At 38.0% G+C, this 21,714-nt stretch overlaps 1 protein-coding gene across 1 annotated transcript in view; it reads right to left on the bottom strand.

Moving 5' to 3' along the window:
- LOC143154898 (uncharacterized) overlaps positions 1–21,714 on the bottom strand; it is a 322,091-nt gene that overhangs the window by 94,374 nt on the left and 206,003 nt on the right. Inside the window, exon 4 of the mRNA XM_076326963.1 lies at positions 10,379–10,432. Within this exon, the coding sequence (XP_076183078.1) occupies positions 10,379–10,432 (54 nt within the window). The remainder of the gene's footprint in view (positions 1–10,378; positions 10,433–21,714) is intronic.

Below are 21,714 nucleotides of genomic sequence, written 5' to 3'. Positions count from 1 at the left end.
ATTACCGGAACGGTAATAAATAAAGTAATTTGTCGTTCGACGCGTGGAAAATTCGAAATCACACGGTGTGTTAATAATAAAATCCGCGTCGGACAATGCAGTCGCGACACGCTCGACGTTGGCTCGTTCGATTGCACAGGGCCAGCCATCCGTGGAATGTGTGTTATCATTATCGTTGATATCGCGTTGACTGGTAGGTTTCGGGAGAACTCGAACGATAAATAAATTGGTTACGATAAAATCGTTGGACGTTCGTATCGGTGTCGATAGTTGGCCGTTTTTAATCTTTCGTTTGCAAATCGAAGTCAATTTCGTTTATCGTCGTGGTGGATCGAGTTGAGTAGTTTTGCGGCGTCGGAGCGTGAAACCCGATAGGAAAGAATGACGACAACTACCATCTAACCCACCGTATCGTCCCCGTGCACCGACCGGGTGAAACCGTAATGGTGACACTTAAATTTTGTCAGAAATTTGCATCCGAATAGCCTCGCTGGAAAGAATGGCCAACAAACGAGCAGGGTCGGCCCGAAACGCGATACAAAAGGCCTCCTGGAAGAGTAACGAAAATGTTCCGCTTCGACTTTGCCATGGTAAACGCGAAAAAAAAAATGAAGAAAAACACGGTGTCTTTCCGATGCTAATGGCACCGAGGGAAACGAAGCGAGGTAAAATAACGACGCGATTAAAAAATAGTTAAACGAGAACTCCGGCCCGTGAAACGTTACGTTAAGTATTTTCGTTACGTTGATCGAGGAATGGAATATTCGACGTCGCGGAGGACACCACTTTGCCATGGTAAATCCAAAGAACGTGATCTTTGCGATGGTAATGGACCGCGTCGCGGACAAAGCGGAGAATAATACGGGGGATTAAAAAAGCTCGGAGAAATTCAAATTCGGCGACGAATGAGTCCTTCCGGTTGGGTATATCGAGTATTCGAAGTCAATGGGAAATACGCGAGAAACCGTCCAAAGGGTGAAAATGGAACGTGGTTACCATTGGTGTGGGTTCGAGAATTTTAAATTTGCCGCGCGAAACTCGAAGTGTGGTAATCAAATGTGGTGTAATATTCTATTATTGACACGCAAGTTGCCCGAAGGAGACAGCAGAAATATTAGAAGAAAAGAATGTTATAAACGAGAAACGATCGAACGACAATTTTCATCGATGATGAACTGTAATTATTTACAAATACGTTCTCGTACAGGTGGTATCGGTAATGGAATATTTCACGTTGAAACTTCGGTACAGTGATTGTGGAGAACGTGGTCTTTTGCGATGATGATGCAAAACCAGAAGACGACGAAACGTTGAAAAGATACCGGACGATTAAAAACGAGAGGTTCGAGAATTTTGAATTTACCGCGCAAAACTCGAAGTGTGGTAATCAAATGTTGTGGTAAATAAATCTTCGGTAATCGAATATTTCACGTTGAAACTTTGGTACAGTGATTGTGGAGAACGTGGTTTTTTGCGATGATGATGCAAAACCAGAAGACGACGAAACGTTGAAAAGATACTGGACGATTAAAAACGAGAGGTTCGAGAATTTTAAATTTACCGCGCAAAACTCGAAGTGTGGTAATTAAATGTAATGGTAAATAAATCTTCGGTAATCGAATATTTCACGTTGAAACTTTGGTACAGTGATTGTGGAGAACGTGGTCTTTTGCAATAATGATGCAAAACCAGAGGACGACGAAACGTTGAGGAGATACCGGACGATTAAAAACTAGAGGTTCGAGAACTTCGAATTCTGTTCAAGCGAACGAAACGTGAAAGGGACGTGGTGTGTCTGCTTTTCTTTGATCGAGCAATAACCGCCATCCAGTTCCGTTCAATTTCATCCCGGATAACTTCCTTCCCCGGTTGTAACCGAGCCAAGCCAGCGACAAAGTTCGTTTCTTGCACCGACGTAAAGCCAGCTGGGGAGAAAAAACGAACGACAATTCCGTTTCTCGGTTCACGAGCGTGTGTGTTCCCTCGATTGCTACCACTTTCTCAACTACCTGGACCGCGAACGATGGTCGCTTCCCTGAACGGGAGTTTCGCGCAATGAAAACTGCAAATTCCTCGAAACGACGATATTATCTTGGTTAGATATTTCTCGTGAATACAACGGCTTTCGTCCCGTTTCGCTAGAACGCTCTAACGTCTCGACGCGTTCAGCTTCAAACGCGACGTAGCAGACGATATAGTAATGCCTCGCTTAAAGATAGAACTTGTAACCGGGGTACGAGAATCGTTCTCGCCACGGTTTCAGTTTCTTGATCACCAATTGATCCCAGAATTACGATTAATGAGAATTACGGAAAGTTTCTTGTTTGTTAACATACCTTCGCGAGAGTGTTGTAAATATTTTCGATGATACTTTCGGAGAGTTCTTTGAAAATGGAAAATTTTCACCGGGGAAAACTCACCGATCGATTTCATCTAATAAGAGTAGATAATTTATCTACTCTTTGGAAGAGAAAATTATAATTTGCTTCGGAGTGCTACATCGATTTGTGATCACGGTCGCTTTGAAGTTTCCCGGATACTTGTCCTCTCTCTCTCTCTCTCGTTCTCGTTGTTGCATTCCGTTCACTGTTCTATTTCAGTCGGTCCGAGTTGGATCAGTTCCGAGAGAAAGTTCTCCGGGTGACCCTCGATTAAAGATAATCGGTCTCGATTTGTTATCTTTAAGCGAGGGACTGCGTTTCCCGTCGTTCTGGTCACATCGAGGCGTAGATTCTTTTTTATAATTCTTCGTTGATCGATGAGGTAATTCTTTTCGGAATATTTCTTCGTTCCGACGTCTTCTGAGCGTGTTTTTACTGTTTCTCGATTTTATCGACGGTTTTTTATCGTTTCGTTTCTATTCTCGTCCGCGCGAACATTGAACAGATACACGAGGATCGTCGAGTAGGATATTGTTCGGTGATGTATTAAACGAAGAAAGTTTTTATGCTTGCGTTGGAACAACTAAATTGCACGTGCAATTACTAAATTAATTCTTCCAGTTCTAATAAATTCTTCCACTTCTAATAAATTCTTCCGGTTGTAATAAATTCTTCCAGTTTCTTTCTTCGTTGTTTTCGAGTGGCTGCGACCCGTTACCTTCTTAAATACGATGGCAGTGCATCGTACGAATTTCGTGGTAGCTCGAAAGTATACATTTCAGCTGGTCTGTGTTTCCATGCGCGGCTTACAAACGGGTTAAAACTGAATTTTTCATCGCGTCCTACTTCCTCCTCGTAATTAGAGACTCCCGACCGTCGCGAGTCATTGTTATCGTTCATTTCGATTCAGCGAAACCGTCTCCTAGCGATGCTTACTTCGATACGACTAGTCTTTTTTTTTCGTACACGAGAACCACGAGAATGTACTCTTGAAACGAATTTTCGAAGATTTCGAAAAGAAGATTATTTCGATCGCGGGAAATTATTCAAAAGAACGCGAGAAAAATTGAAAAGTAGTATCTTAATTAGTGGAATATTTCGTCATTGTGGTGGTTTGTGATCGTTTACAAGATTACGATAATATTCACAGTACTTGAAATTAATTTTCAGAGATTTCCAAAGTCTTGATGAGTTTATTTCGATCGCGGGAAATTATTCAAAAGAACGCGAGAAAAATTGAAAAGTAGTATTTTAATTAGTGGAATATTTCGTCATTGTGCTAGCTTGTGATCGTTTACAAGATTACGATAATATTCACAGTACTTGAACTTAATTTTCAGAGATTTCCAAAGTCTTGGCGAGATTATTTCGATCGCGGGAAATTATTCAAAATAACGCGAGAAAAATTGAAAAGTAGTATTTTAATTAGTGGAATATTTCGTCATTGTGGTAGATTGTGATCGTTTACAAGATTACGATAATCTCCACAGTACTAGAAATTAATTTTCAGAGATTTCCAAAGTCTCGACGAAATTATTTCGATCGCGGGAAATTATTCAAAAGAACGCGAGAAAAATTGAAAAGTAGTATCTCAATTAGTGGAATATTTCGTCATTGTGGTAGCTTGTGATCGTTTACAAGAATACTGTAATCTTCACAGTACTTGAAATTAATTTTCGGAGATTTCCAAAGTTTCAACGAAACTATTTCGAAAATTGGAAAATAGTATTTTAACGACCGTATCTTAATACAATATTATTCCAATTACAAGAATATTTAATTCTTTCGTTCCTTTGTAATCGTTTACAAGATCACTCGTTACATCCCCGTAATCTCCACTTTCGTCCAGACATTATTTTTCCCCAAAATTGGGAAGTCCTGAGAAAATTTCCACGAGCGTGGACTAGCAACAACGTAAGGGATAATTTAGCGACTCACGTGTTCAAAGATACATTAAAGGCTTTGCGTTTAAAGGGCGCTTGAACCTAAATAGGATTCGAAATAAGCGCTAGCGTAATCCAATTAGGAACGAAGGATTTTGAACCTGAACCCCAGGAGGTGAAAAATTATACTCGCCTAATCGGTTGGGTTACCCCGTTCCGAGGACGTCTCGTCCCACCCGGTGAGAATATAAATACCGAGACCAACTCGAAAGTCATTCTTGTTTGGTGCTTTCCTTTGACGCCATGACACGTTGCTCATCGTCGTTAAGGTTAGTAAGCTCTGTTAATTGTACATTTCGATAGTTCTTGTTTTCTATTTAATAACACGGATCTGTGTTATTAAATCTCTAAAAGATTCCTGTCAATTCTTTCCATACTGTTCACGTTTCTTCGACGTAACTACATACTATAAATTTAAACTATAAATTAAACTATAAACACCTAATCTCTTCTTACCTCGTGATTTACGTTTAAGTATACTATTTACAATTCTATTTATCACATTATCAAAATTTGTCAACTGTGCCACTCGACCTAATAACTTTCTGATTATACTTCTTGAAATTTTAATTCTCATAGTGCACATTTATGCATTGAGCTCTTACGGTAAAGACACACGCTATAATATTTATATTAATTGAACATTTCAATCGTTCTTGTTTTCTATTTAATAACACAAATCTGTACTCTACAATATCCCTATAATTTCTTTACTGTTCATGTCTCTTCGACGCAACCTTAACCAACTATAAATATCTAACCCCTTCTTACTCGTGACTTACGTTTAAATATACTATTTAAAATTCTCTCCATCCCATTATCAAAATTATCAAAAATTTCTTCACTGTACCACTCGACCCGATAACTTTCCAATCATCCTTTTCAAGCTTTCAATTCCCACAATTACACATTTATACATTGTGCTGTCACAACAAGGACACACTCTCGAACGTTTACCTCGAGTCACTCGAGTTCGTCGAAACATCGTATCTCCTCTCTTCGCCGCGCAATTCTCTATTCGCCACGAGCCATTGTTCCTTATAAATCGCTCGAGGAGATACAATTAAAAAATACGCTCTAATTCGTACAATACGTATTTTTAATACTCGATAAATGTGCACTATGAGAATTCGTAGAAAACGATCGCTACGAGCCACCCGTACGGTTCGTATTTTTAATACTCGATAAATGTGCACTATGAGAATTCGTAGAAAACGATCGCTACGAGCCATTCATACAATTCGTATTTTTAATACTCGATAAATGTGCACTACGAGAATTCGTAGGAAACGATCGCTACGAGCCACCCGTACGGTTCGTAGTTTTAATACTCGATAAATGTGCACTATGAGAATTCGTAGGAAATGATCGCTACGAGCCATTCATACAATTCGTATTTTTAATACTCGATAAATGTGCACTACGAGAATTCGTAGGAAACGATCGCTACGAGCCACCCGTACGGTTCGTAGTTTTAATACTCGATAAATGTGCACTATGAGAATTCGTAGGAAATGATCGCTACGAGCCATTCATACAATTCGTATTTTTAATACTCGATAAATGTGTACTGTGAGAATTCGTAGAAAACGATCGCTACGAGCCACCCGCACGGTTCGTATTTTTAATACTCGATAAATGTGTACTATGAGATTTCGTAGAAAACGATCGCTACGAGCCATCCGTACGGTTCGTATTTTTAATACTCGATAAATGTGCACTGTGAGAATTCGTAGAAAACGATCGCTACGAGCCATCCGTACTCGGAACGTAACCTGCTCGTGTAATCCAAGGAACGGAATTCCAAGAAAAAGGAACAGGTTCGAAAGAGTAGCCAGAATTTCAAGCGGAGGAAATCACGGAGGAATTTCAATTATCTCTTTTTCGAAATGGCGTGCCATTTCCGTCGGTTGTTCGGCCAGTGGTGGGGGAATGGAAGATAGCGCGATGACCTCGAAGTTGCACTTGCTCGTTGCAGCCCGGCAAACCGGAAACTAGGCCGAAGGCGCCAACAACTGGCGAACCCGGTTCAACCCCTTTTCGCGCACCACTCTCGAGCGTTCTCTCTCCAACTCGCGCGCAGTGATTGGCCACTCGTCGCTCGTACGGAATAAATCACGAACGATGAATATTAATACGGTCGCTAGTCGATCCACGAGCTTCCAAATGCGCTTCCGTATGTGAAATAGACCGGAGAAGAAAAAGAAGAAGCTTCCAGACGCTTTATTTTATCGACAGTATAATCAACCCTGGGAAGTGGTAGAGGTTCGAAAGGATATCCCTTTATTTCGAAGGCTTGTGGATTTTATCGCGAATTTGTACTCTCGTGTTTCATTTAACGGGATATTATTTCTTGTAGCGTGTTGTTTAATAAGTTTTTTCGGTTTGTAGAAAAGTATCGTGACACTTGAACTTTGAACGTAAGTGTAAAAATAAGTGGATTGATCTGCATGAATCTTTATATATGTTCATTGAACGGTAGTACCATTTTTAAAAGAGAGCTTCGAGAGAGAGAAAATAAAATTTTCTTTTCTGTCTTATAAACGAAGTAAAGAAGGTATGAATAATTGTGATCTCAAGAGAATAATTACACTTACGGAGAATTTCTAATAATCTATATGAAATTTTACACACGTTCGTTAAACAGTAGTATCATATTTAGAAAAATGAAACGACGAACCTGATAGCTCCATTTCTTTTCAAGTAACTTATTGTATAATATATTTTGTTTCGTTGAAAATTTCGTATCAACCCTTTGGAGCACAGTTATTAGACCTGTACAATTATAGAATTATAATCCTCCACGTTACATTCGCGATAATGTTATTTACCGTAACCTGGTTTTTTAACTGTGAATATTTCGTCAACGAAATATTGTTTGTAATAATTTCATTCAACGACTAACGAATGCTTCACGAATAAAACTTACCGTGTAGATTACTCGAAGATTCCAGTTAACGCGTCGCGTAATTTTAAACAATTACAATCACGAGCTGTATTTTAAATACTCGTAGAACAGTATAAATTACACGACGTCTAAAATCAAAACCTGCTCGATTTATTCATAGATCGAATAGAGAATGATCGTTGTCGCGGTTAGAGACCCCGAGGCCACCGCCACGCGTTTATAATAATTTAATTCCGTGCCGAAGTGCATTTAACTACGAATACAATGCATCGTACCGGCCGATCGAATATACAATTCGCGATGCGGATAATCGTGTACCGGTTCGCGGTACGCGATTTATTTATACTCGCCGTTAAAATAGAAAATTAACGCTGTCCGGTGTTCACGGGATCGTGTTACCCCCTAAATAAATTTATTCAATGTGGCCGCGTGCTTTTAACCGGGAACGAAACGTATTAAACGGCCCGGTTGAGTATTCCGTGTAACGTGACGCGTGTAATTTGACAGTCGTTCGTAGCTCAGGCTCAATTTACTTACACGTACGTGAAATAGAAAATCATCCCTGTCGCACGCGTACACGTGACGTTTCTCGAACGCGGGAAAGGGTGCGCGACACGTACACACGCGACGCGAACCGGAGAACGTGTTAAACGTCGGGCCAACTATAATGCGTCGACCCACACGGACCGAAAACCCGTCTGAATAATCATTTAAAGCGTGTCTCGTGACTACGTATTTCCACGCTCGAGTATCATCCGGATGGAAATATTTCACGGGAGTGTTCCACGGTTTTACGCAACGTGGAAACGAGACGTGCGATTCAAGCTGAATTCGCGATACCTGGCGATCCGAGAACGCGAACTGTGTCTAATGTAATTAATGTAATAAGTTTTGTCCTTTTGTAGAAAAGTATTACGACACTTGAACTTTGGACGACTGTAAGTGTGAAAATAAGTCGATCGATCTGCATGGGTCTTCATATATGTTCATCGAACGGTAGTACTATCTTTAAGAGAGAGATTCGAGAGAGAATCGTGTTACGTAATGTGTGTACTATCACGGTCGAGTATCATTGGGATAAAAATATTTCAGAAGGAGATTTGCACAATTTTACAAAACTTGAGCAAGACGCGCGCAATTCTAAGGTATACTATAGAGAACTATACCTAAACTGTGTTTTGCAAGTTTGCATTTCGAGAGTCGTTTGGATGAAAATATTTCAGAAGATTTGCACAATTTTATGCAGCTTTGGAAAAACGTGGGCAATTCCACCAGAAGACGAACCGTAGTGTCTCTAGGGTCGAATAATAATCTAAACTGTATTTCGCGATTTTGCACTTCGAGATATTTGCACTCGAGTCTGGATAAAAATATTTCAGAAGATTTGCATAATTTTATACAACTCGAGAAAAACGTGTGTAATTCCACTAGAAGATAAATCATCTCTACGATCGAATAATCGTCTAAACCGTGTTTCGTGATTTTGCACTTCGAGAGTCGTCTGGATAAAAATATTAGACAGTAGATTTGCACAATTTTATGCAGCTTTGGAAAAACGTGCACAATTCTATCAGGAGACGAACCATAGTGTCTCTAAGGGTCGAATAATAATCTAAACCGTGTTTCGTGATTTTGCACTTAGAAAGTGGTCTGGATAGAAATATTTCAGAAGATTTGCATAATTTTATACAACTCGAGAAAAACGTGTGTAATTCCACTAGAAGATAAATCATCTCTACGATCGAATAATCGTCTAAACCGTGTTTCGTGATTTTGCACTTCGAAAGTGGTCTGGATAAAAATATTACACAGTAAATTTGCACAATTTTACACAGCTTGGGAAAAACGTGAGCAATTCCACCAGAACACGAATAATCATCTGAAAACCATGTTTCATGATTCTGTGTTTCGAATGTCATTCGTAGAAACGTGTTTCGTAGGTGACTAGCACGATTTTCTGTAACGTGGGAACCGCTGTTGTACCATTCAGGTAGAATTTGTAATGCGTGGCAATTTAAAGATGCACGGGGTTTTTCTGGAAACCGCGTTCGGAGAGCGTGTGGCAGCTAATTACAACTGGGGTAGTGGTGGAGAACGGTGGGGTGGTCGGGGGAGCTCAACAAGTGTTGAGAACTTTTCTCTCGAAAATAACGGCTTTCACTGGTTCGCTAGTTTTCGCGAGAATATTATACCGCGAATGGCTGCGAATTGTGCGATTAAATATTAAGTAAAGCTTCGTTGGTTTAATTTCGCGCCGAATCGGGGGAAACATTGTACACACATAACTACATTCATACATACATATATATATATATATAAAAAATGTATATATAAAATATATAAAAAAATATATATATAAAATAATTAAAATATACATATATAAATTATAATACATAAATATGTATTATAATATATGAAATATATAAAATATACATATATCAATTATAATACATACATATGTATTACAATATATAAAATATACATATATAAATTATAATGCATGAAATATATAAAATATACATATGTAAATTATAATACATAAAATACATAAAATATACACATGTAAATTATAATACATGAAATATATAAAATATACATATGTAAATTATAATACATGAAATACATAAAATATACATATGTAAATTATAATACATAAAATATATAAAATATACATATACAAATTATAATACATAAACATGTATTATAATATACAAAAAAAATACATAAATACATATATAGATATATGACATATAAAAAATAGAAAAAGATACGACGAAACAAGTAAGAGTGAATGCAGTTTCGTCAGGTAAGTGCATCGAGTGCATGGAGCGTTTCTCCACGGGGTGGTAACCGAGCTGCAAGAGTGCATCGCGCAGCGGGATAATTCATGTAACTTTAATTCGGGCAAAACATTTTTTAATCGGATTAAGACGAACGAAGGTGTACCAGAATGATGGTAGGGTGAGTATATAAGTTCGCTACGGGAGAGTGGAGCTCGTGCCGCTCCGCTCCGGTCAGACGCGTAAAACGAGAAATTTATACCTCCGGAGAAGTGTTTTACCACTTTTATAGCCCCCCCGAGAAGCACCTGCGCGTTTAACGGATGCTGGAAAAGATTGAATAACAAATCCGTAGTTCTTGCCTACTTGCCAAATCGGGAGTACGACGAAACTCCCCTGTCGTGGTACGCACCTTGAGATCTGCAACAGAAAACAATATTCTCGATAGAATTGCAAGTGCAATTGGGTTAATCGACAAGTTCAAGGATGTCGATAATCGTTTCGATTACAGTCGCGAGTAACAGAAGAGTTTATACGATAATTGAACCGTGTATTCGTTGGTTCATTTTTAACAACGGTGTCTTTGTGTACTATGTTTACATACTGCATAACTGCAATTATTGCAGTTTCCAGAAACTGGTGTTCACGCGTCTCACATATACACGAGTCAGTCAACGTGTCAGGTGTGCTGGAAGGAAGGATCGATAATAGTTACTTCGCTGCAGAGCAGAGCCAATGTATCCATTTCTCCATTTATTATCCATTCCGCAGACACGCGTACGCGATAAATAAAAAATGAAGGGAACAAGGGCGAGAGTAACAATAACATCTTCCTTTGTTATTGCACTTCGATATTTTCTTAATCGTAAATAATCTTGTAGGCAGAGATTTAATAAGTTGTTCAATAAGTTTTATCGTTCCATACAAAATGGAGTTACTAGGTTTGTTTTATTTTTCTAAAAATTGTTTGAACTTATGCAAATCTTCGTGCAAATTTATCGTTCGTGTATTTACAGTCGTTCAAAGTTGAAGTGTCATATTTGTTTACAAAACGACAAACTTACTGAACAACCTACTATATCGTGATAATACCTTTCTGATAATTTATAAACGATCGTCAAGTAACTTTTCCTTGTGCAAAAGTTTACACATGGAAAGATCGAGGGTTTGTTCATTTAACGCGATAAAAAGTGTAATTTTCCTAGACGGAATATTCCGGTAAGCGCGCGTAGAAGCGTGACGGAAGTTTCGAGCGGAATTTCGACAGCGAGCGTTTGGTAAAAGGTTCCAAAGAGGTTTCGAGATCTCGTGGAAGGTGTTTGGTCACGATCGAGTAAGAATGTTTCGATGTAGTCGCGAGAAAATTGAAAACGATTGATTCGACTGTTTCGCGTTCGACGCGCGCCATTTTGTAGAGGAGTTGGGCCGATTTGTCGAATAGAGCTTGAAATCCCTTGTTTTCGTTGCAACGCCCCGGAGCGACCGTCGTTCCTCATTACTCGAGGATCTCCTCCTGTTTCTGATTCGAGTAATTACGCGCCACGCTCGCTGTGCAGCTCCAAGCGGAATTTTAGCGCGGATTCGAGCAACGTGACGCGAGGATTAAGATCGTCGAGCGATTCGGAGACGAATCGCGCGCACGATGAAAACGTTTCGCGCGAGTTTGCGTTCGAAAGTTATTCTTTCGGAGCAGAGGCACGCGAAGGTGGATGATAACGGATTACGATGATAAATAAGATGAAAAATATAATTGGTGAACAGAAATTATTAGGTTGTAGGGTAACACGATAATCTTCGGGTATGTGTACTTCTCTCGTGCATGGTTCTACTGTGGATAGTCTCTTCTTATTCTGTAATGTATGTATATGTTGTAAAAGTTAGGATTGTAATATTTGGTTTGTTATAATATGCGGGGATCTCGCGTAGTTGGTAATACTTGGTTGATTATCGAACGACGAAACTTATTGAAGAGTACTGTTGAATGTAGAACAGTACTGTTGAATGTAGAACAGTACTGTTGAATGTAGAACAGTACTGTTGAATGTAGAACAGTACTGTTGAATATAGAACAGTATTATCAAATATAGAACAGTACTGCTGAACGTAGAACGGTACTGTTGAATGTAGAACAATATTATTGAATGTCGAACTTATTGAACAGTACTACATTGAACAGTATTACATTGAACAGTATTACATTGAACAGTACTGTTGAATGTAGAACAGTACTGTTAAATGTAGAACGGTACTGTTGAATGTAGAACGATACTGTTGAATGTAGAACAGTATTATTGAATGTCGAACTTATTGAACAGTACTACATTGAACAGTATTATCTGTGAACAGTATACACTGTTGAATGTAGAACAGTATTATTGAATGTCGAATTTATTGAACAGTACTACATTGAACAGTATTATCTGTGAACAGTATACACTGTTGAATGTAGAACGGTACTGTTAAATGTAGAACAGTATTATTGAATGTCGAACTTATTGAACAGTACTACATTGAACAGTACTACATTGAACAGTACTATATTGAACAGTATTACATTGAACAGTACTGTTGAATGTAGAACAGTACTGTTGAATGTTGAATAGAATTGTTGAATGTAGAACAGTACTGTTGAATGTAGCACGGTACTGTTGAATATAGAACAGTATTATTGAATGTCGAACTTATTGAACAGTACTACATTGAACAGTATTATCTGTGAACAGTATATACTATTGAATGTAGAACAGTATTATTGAATATCGAACTTATTGAACAGTACTACATTGAACAGTACTATATTGAACAGTACTACATTGAACAGTACTACATTGAACAGTACTATATTGAACAGTATTACATTGAACAGTACTATATTGAACAGTACTATATTGAACAGTATTACATTGAACAGTACTATATTGAACAGTACTACATTGAACAGTACTACATTGAACAGTACTTCATAAAACAGTACCACATTGAACAGTATTAGGTTGCTTAATAAGTTTAGTCGTTCGATAAAGCTTCTAATGGTCATAACGTTTAACTTTAGTATTTTTTTTTTTTTGCAAAACAAACGCAGTCTCCAAAAACCTAACACTGTCCATTCGTCACCAACACGTGACACTACCTAAGTCATTGTTGCATTTATTGTCTCTTTCTTAATGCACTATGACAAACGATGCACACTTCTCTCACTCTGACTCTCTTCACCCATACAAAACACCTAGACCATATCACACTCATTATTACAATAATAAACTTAAAGTTAACTTGCTCTGACAATAATTCCATATACACTCGTCACACTCATCCTTCCACGCAAACATTATTCACTTTTACATCCAAATATGTAAAAATATGTCACCTTCTGTGCTAAGTATCTCAGTATCACAAGTACCACTATCACAAATGAGACATCGAGAAATCTCCACAGTGGTTGGCTACTTACGTTCGTTACGAAACTCGTAGTAAAAAGTAAGTCGGATTTTTTCCCCGGACAAGTCTTTAAAATATTAATAATACGATTCCGTAGTAAACGAACTCCTTTCGAAAGTTATCTTTGACGTGACTCGCTTCTTGGAAGTTTCGAGCCCCTTTCAGGATTAATTAAGAACGTTCGTTACACGTTTTCGTTTATTTTCTATTTGCGCAAGGCTGCTCTGGCGGGGAACGTTGCAATTTTTACAAACGTTGAAAGTCGTTTTCCTTGTAAATTATTGCCATTAACGTGACGTATTGCTCGCTGTTTATCTTAGACTTTTAGATTAAAATATACGGTAGAACGTCGTTCCTCTTTTGTTAAGGAAGTCAAACGAACGCTCGGTTACTGGCTGATGTTAAATTAGTTCGTACACAAGCTAACTACATTCTCAATACACTGTAGCTACACTGCTCGTAAGTTTGGAGTACCTTCCGATCTTTAGAACAAACGAACATACGCGAAACGCTTTACCGAAAATATTATCGTTACATATTACTTGGGCATTAGTTGGGTAGAACTCGGGGTGAAAATTATAATTAAATTGGTTTCAAAGGAGCGAAGAGTCGATGTAAACGCATCCCGTGTAGGCAGAAAAATTAAAATAACAAGTTAACACACCATCTCGTAATTAAATATTTAATACATCGATTTTACACTCTTGATAATCTTCTACCATTGTACAAGTCTAATGAACTGTGTTCCAAAGTGTTGATACGAAATTTTTAACGAAACAAAATATAATACATATTGGGTTGTTCGGAAAGTTATTTCGTTTTTTTTTGGTGAAAATGAAATACGATTTTTTTAGAGTGTATAAACATCTTATTAAATTATACATTCTTCATTTTGGAAAATAAAATTACTTTTCAAACAACCTAATAATAGGTTGCTCGATAAGTTTTGTCGTTCGATAAGAAATGGAGGTATTAGGATTGTTGTTTTATTTTTCTAAAGATGATACTAATGTTCGATAAACATGTGTGAAGTTTCATGTCGATCGTTAGAAGTTCTCTGTAAGTATAATTATTGCCCTGAGATCACAATTATTCTTCTTTACTTCGATTATAAAACAGAAAAGAAAATTTTATTTTCTCTTTCTTGAAGATCTCTCTTAAAGATTATTTCGTGCAATTAGAATTTTTTCAATAGGTTGAAACATTATATTTATATTTTTACGTAATAGATTGCTCAATAATTTTTATCAATCGATAAGAAATGTAGCTATTAGATTCGTCGTTTTATTTTTCCAAAGATGGAAAAATTGTTCTCGTTCGTATATTCACACTTGTTCAAAATTGAAATATCACAATATTTTTTACAATAGAAAAAACTTATCGAACAACTTAGTATACGTACAAAAACGAAAGTGTGCTCCAATTTTTCGAGCAGTAATAACGATTCTATCAATCTTCAAGAAATCTTCTTAATCTCGATATTGGAGAAAATTTTTCCCAATTTTTTCGAAATTCGTTAGAGATCGAAATTTCGAAGAAATTTGCACACGTTCGTGTAAAATAGTGTCATGTCTCTTCTAACGTGGTCTTTCATGGAAGATTCGTGTACGTAACGTTCTGCTCGGCGAAAATGTCAGGTCTCTGTCAAAATTCGCTACACATACACGTGATGTGTTTCATACGAGCTCGTTTCGTGCACGTACGTATATACACGTTATCGCGAGCTTTTCAGCTCTTCGTTCGGTTTAATACGTACACTTTTAGCTATAGCTGAAGCATAGTCCGCGTTGAAATAGCCTTCAGGAAACAGGCTCGTGGTGTGCTCTTATCGGCCGGGGATGAGCAACAGAAATGTTTTACGCTCGTATGCAAATCCTTTTCGAAGTAACAAGTAATTAAATCGCCAACTTTACGCGCACAATATACGGGAGGGAAACTGCTCGCGAACGAGGCAAGAAGATGGAGCATCCATAGTTATATTCTTTACGAGCTGGAGGGGGGAGGGATGGTGGAATTTAACGAAAGGTTTCCGTAAATGAATGCGCGTACCCAGCCACGAAATATAACGACGAAAGTTTCTAAAAGTTTTACAAAAGAGGTCGAGCACATTTTTACCCGACTCGTGTAATCGTACCCTTGGTCTAATTTGTTCCCTCGAGGGGGTAGTCGAGCCTTGGAATTTTAAACAAACACTCGTCGTCGCGTTTCGAATCCAGAATGACGTATCCGTGCGACGAGATGGGGAAAATGTTGCATTTTTGTGAGGGAAATCGAAAGTTTTCGCTTGGATGTGTTTCGATATCGATAATAGAAAATTTAGTGTACAACACTGTGTTTCGAAAATTCAGTAGGACGTATCAGTGAAAATTGTTGCGTGAAAAGTGTTACCTTTTGAGAAGAAAAATTGAAATTTTTTGCTCATAGTCGTTTCGATATCGATAAGATGAGAGTGTGTGATATCGATAATAGAAAATTAAGTGTGCAACGCTGTTCTCAGAAAATTTAGAAAGACGTATCAGTGAAAAATATGTTGCCTTTTGATAAGAAAAATCAAAATTTGTTGCTCAAAAATGTTTCTATATCGATAATAGAAAATTAAGTGTACAACACTGTTCTCCGAAAATTCAGAAAGATGTATCAGTGAAAAATATTATCTTTTGATAAGAAAAATCAAAATTTGTTGCTCAAAAATGTTTCTATATCGATAATAGAAAATTAAGTGGACAACACTCTTCTCCGAAAATTTAGAAAGACGTATGAGTGAAAAAGGTGGCCTTTTGATATTAAAAATTGAAATTTTTTACTCACGAACGTTTCTATATCGATAATAAAAAATGAAGTGTACAACACTGTTCTCCGAAAATTCAGAAAGACGTGTCCGTGAAAAATGTTGCCTTTTGATATTAAAAATTGAAATTTTTTGCTCACAAACGTTTCTATATCGATAATAAAAAATTAAGTGTACAAATACAATTTCGGTCTGTGTCTGAAAATTTAGAAAGACGTATCAGTGAAAAATATGTTGCCTTTTGATAAGAAAAATCAAAATATGTTGCTCAAAAATGTTTCTATATCGATAATAGAAAATTAAGTGCACAACACTGTTCTCCAAAAATTCAGAAAGACGTATCAGTGAAAAATGTTGCCTTTTGATATTAAAAATTGAAATTTTTTGCTCACGAACGTTTCTATGTCGATAATAAAAAATTAAGCGTACAAATACAATTTTTGGTCTGTGTTCGAAAATTCAGAAAGACGTGTTCGTGAAAACTGTTACCTCTTAAGAAAAAAAATCGAAATTTCTTTCCCACGAACGATAATAGAAAATTAATCGTACAACACCGTTCTCCTAAAACCATGTTCGAATTCAACCAGGAATATTTTTCGACCGGCGAACCCTTTTGATTGAATTTCGATTTTGACAGTTTGATCCGGTTCACTGGACACGCGGAAGCCCCTATGTCTACAGAACGGTATCGGTGGAGATAATAAAATATCGGAAAAATTCGTTTCCTACGATTGTCGAACGAATCGAGCGGTCTCGTTGTACACGAGAGAACGAACCTAACCAAGTAACTAAAAAATGTTTAAAAAAAAAAAAGAAACATTTCGTTCGCGAAGATCTCGAAGCTCTTTTTCCCTCACCACGAATTCGTCCATGTTTCGCGATTTCCACGAGTCTAGCGTCAATTCCGTACGATCCTCGCGCGAGTGGAATCGTATTTCTCGTTGCTGGGTGTGTGTACCGTTTCAGGGAATTTTGGCGCCGGGACTTTTCTGTTTTCCTCCGGGGAGAAGCATTCTTTCGGTTCCCTCTCGGGAAATTACATTCGTCGATGCCGCGAACCTCAAATGGGACGCTTAATTCTCCGGGCAAGAAACTCGCTCGTCACGGACGAATCTCGTTACACCCGAGAGAAGGTTTCAGGTCGTGGGTGGACAAGGTGAGGCAAGAACGTAGAAAACTACCGGTGAACCACCATGCTGGCGATTTCCTTCTGTCGTTTAATTCGATCCATGGACGTCTTCCTCGCTCGAATCGATGGAGAAAGTTCTCCAAAGCTTCCAGCCGAAATTTACTCGGTTCTAAGACCCTCGTTTACAACGCAACGCTTTCGAAAATATATCGTCGCGATGGAAAGAGAACGGACAAAGGGGATGCAACCCCCTTCGGTTCGAAACTGCGATGTTAACGGTTGGAACATCGTGGCTGGTGCATTCAACTAGTGGAGGCCGGGGAGAAAATTTATTTCGTGGAAAGGGAGGGGGTGGAGAATGTTCGAGACTTTGGGTGGATCTAGTGTTTCGAATCTTGCACGGTGTGACCGTATCGAGGAACAGGTGTTCGATTACATTCAGGAAGAGAGATCGGGAAGGGTTTGTTTGAAATTAGAGATAGTAACAATGTGTCTTTATTGTAGAAAGGTTCTGTACGTTGTAGAATGTGATATCGGAGGAAGAGAGGATGGAAAGAGGGACAGTTGTAGGTTATTGTTAACGTAACTGACGTGTGCAATAATGTAGCACGAGAAAAGAAAGGAAAGTAGAGTGTAAGTGTATGTAGTTTATTTTAGACACGGTGGAACGTCTCGTGAGTGATTGGTGATATTGGAAAATTGTTCTTGGGAATGTTGAGAGTGGAAATGTTGTTTGTACTGTATAATGTCTTTTTATTGTATAGTAGAATTTTTGTATGAATTTATTTGTAGTAGCTTGTTCGTGGAAGATTTCACGAGAAGAATATACTCTAGAATATACGATTGCGTAATGTGGAGAAAGTTCTGTTTAATTATAAGTACAGTATATAGTGTTGGTAATACGTGGTCGGTCACCATTTGCCGCTACCTAACTGGTAAACATTGAAGATGGTTCTGTGATGATTTAAGCGGTCGTATCTCGGTATTCCAGCCAGGCCCCATGAATTGTCTTATTATTGCCAGAGAGGACTTGGACGTTTTAGGTGATCAGGTTTATACTACGGTCCACATATTGTCTCGGTGCACACAGCTGGGAAAGTTCAATCTTGGCTCGAGGAGCACCCAAGATAAACATCGCCATCTTCTCTGGCCAGCGTAGTCACGTCGTTTGAATATCACGAGAGACCCCTATGGACAGTTTTCATGTATAGGGGAATTGTTTCTCTGCAACATTTCCGAAGCAATTGGAACACTTTTCGATCGAGAAGCATCATCTTCTGTAGAGGAAAACTGTAAGGTTTATTAACAGGTTCTGGGTGTTCTGATTGATGGGTTTGGTCGCTTTTGAGTTCAACTAGCTTTTACAATTAGTTTTGAAGCTTTTCAAAAATTATAGTAAAATAATTTTTATATTTAATTCGTAATTCTATTCTCAGAAAAGGGGTAGTCACCCTCGTAAGCTCTGTGACTAATAGTGGTGGCTTTTTTCCACGATGTTTAATAGTTGTGAAGTTTAATAATTGTAGAAGCGAGAATAATTATTCTCACAAAGTCGTTCCACGGTAAAATAATTTCCAAAATAACTCATCGATATCTTTGTTCTAGAAATCGATAATTTTATTTTCTAGAAAGGGGTAGTCACCCTTATAACAAATGTGGTTGTTTTTACGATGTTTAATTATTCTCACGAGGTCATTCTAAGATAAAATAATTTCCAAATTAACTCATCGATGTTTCTGTCCTGGAAATCGATAATTTTATTTTCAAAAAAAGGGTAGTCACCCTTATAACAAATGTGGATGTTTTTACGATGTGTAATTATTCTCACGAGGTTATTCTAAGATAAAATGATTTCCAAAATAACTTATCGATGTCTCTGCCCTAGAAATTTATAATTTTATTTTCAAAAAAAGGGGTAGTCACCCTTATAACAAATTTGGATGTTTTTACGATGTTTAATTATTCTCACGAGGTCATTCTAAGATAAAATAATTTCCAAATTAACTCATCGATATCTCTGACCTAGAAATCTATAATTTTATTTTCAAAAAAAGGGGTAGTCACCCTTATAACAAAGGTATTTTTTTTCACGATGTTTAATTATTCTCACGAGGTCATTCCAAGATAAAATAATTTCCAAAATAACTTATCGATGTCTCTGCCCTAGAAATCGATAATTTTATTTTCCAAAAAGGGGTAGTCACCCCTATAACGAAGGTGTTTTTTTTCACAATGTTTAATTATTCTCACGAAGTCGTTCCACGATAAAATAATTTCCAAAATAACTTATCGATGTCTCTGCCCTAGAAATCGATAATTTTATTTTCCAAAAAGGGGTAGTCACCCCTATAACGAAGGTGTTTTTTTTCACAATGTTTAATTATTCTCACGAAGTCGTTCCACGATAAAATAATTTCCAAAATAACTTATCGATGTCTCTGTCCTAGAAATCCATAATTTTATTTTCAAAAAAGGGGTAGTCACCCTTATAACAAATGTGGTTATTTCTACAATGTTTAATTATTCTCACGAGGTCATTCCAAGACAAAATAATTTCCAAAACAACTCATCGAAGCCTCTTCCCCAAAAACCCCTACTTCTATTTTCCAAAAAAGTGTCAAGACCATGCCAAACATCTTTAATAAAATACCAATAATAATCCTCCCGCTAGAACGATATAATTTCACAGTAGTTCGTTTCGTTCAATCTCGTGCGCGTACCAGAGTCCGTGTTTGAAAGATTGGCCGGTCTCGAAACGAGAAACAAGAATCGTTCACCGAGATCGATGATCGTTCGAACTCGGACCGATCGAGCCCCGAATTTCGTAGCGGTGAAATTCGACGTACGTCAGTCTTATTCCGCAGACACGTCCTCCGGGGAAATTGCGTTCGGTGGCGTAGTGATTCGAGCAGAAGGGGTTGCGGTCCTGGCGTCATTGTCTCCGAACGTTTCATCGGCGCTGTCTGTTTGCGCAAGCTGTCGAGCCAAGTAAACCGACACTGACGGCTGCGTCGACTCACGTTATAATGGAAGTGGATGCTAACGACTGACAATTACTTTCGCTCGAGCGCAAAAGACTCGAGCCGCCCGACGTCGCGTGTAAGACGCGAATAACACGGATTAATTTCACGCCCCCTTGTTCAAGGGGTCGTACCATCACGCTCGTGCACGGATTAACCGGGACAATTTCTTAGGGTATTTCACAACGTGAGAAAACCATTCTTGCGGAATTTTTTATCGTTGTTCGGGAGTGTCTTGGCGAGTCGCGGGTATTTTTTTTTTTTATCGAAAAATATTGAACAGTTTCGAAGATATCGTACGATTTCTCTCGGTGGATGGAACGTATGAAATTTGATAATTATAAATTCGTAGGGTAGTGATTTGAGGTGATTGAGATCGTGGTTTGAGGTAGAGGAAATTGTGAAAGCTTTTCGAAGAGGAATTTTTTGGTTAGTTCTTGGATAAATAATTGAATAATACGAAGAGGGTGGAATTATTTCTGGAATTATTCGGAACGATACGATACGATACCACGGCGGATAAACTGTATCGTGGTAATTTGTACTTCGTGCAACGTAATTTGTGCAGTATTCGAAGTGTCCGAAAACTGATGTAATTTGGCGACGCTCGTTAGTGGCGCAAATTAGCGAGAAACAATTTTGCGGCTCGATCGGTGATCGATGTCGAAACGCAATCGAAACGTTAATCGCACGCGGGATTATTATAAGTATATTTGTGCGTTAAAATTGATCGTTCGCGCATCAATTCGGATCGATTTCACGGTTATATTGGAATCAATTATTAGCGTGTTGAAATCATTTACGACAATTTTAGTGGAAACTTGTAGCGTAGTTCTCGAACACGACTCGTTGGAGTAGTCAAGTATCAATTAATCGATTCGTAGACGTACAACGTGAACAAATTTGCACGAGGGATAAAAAAGATACTGTTTTATAGTCGGTAGAGATTGACATACTTTTCTACCAGAGGGTGAGAATTTATTATTATTTATTTCTATCAGCGTGCGGTCCCATTCGAAGAATAAAAAATTCGAGGATTCGTAGATAAGTTCTCGTTGCTAAATTTGGATCATCGTTCTAATATACGATTGTTCGCGAAATATGGTAGTTACAAAGATTCTTAAATATTCAATAGTTACTTCTTTTCGTTAATATTCGAATAAATAAAGTTCATGAGAATACGAGTTTCATATGTTGGTACACCGATCCGTCGAGAGTTTGCGAACGTTGATAGAACAGCTAAGGTCAGTTTGGGGTGCAAACACTCGCGCGTGAAAATACACGAGGTGTTAAAATTCTCCAGGAAGGGTTGCCACGTGGCTCCATC

The sequence above is a fragment of the Ptiloglossa arizonensis genome, chromosome 2 (genome assembly GCF_051014685.1).
Source record: "Ptiloglossa arizonensis isolate GNS036 chromosome 2, iyPtiAriz1_principal, whole genome shotgun sequence".
In the NCBI taxonomy this organism is placed as follows: domain Eukaryota; kingdom Metazoa; phylum Arthropoda; class Insecta; order Hymenoptera; family Colletidae; genus Ptiloglossa; species Ptiloglossa arizonensis.
This window is presented reverse-complemented; position numbering and strand designations above follow the sequence as displayed.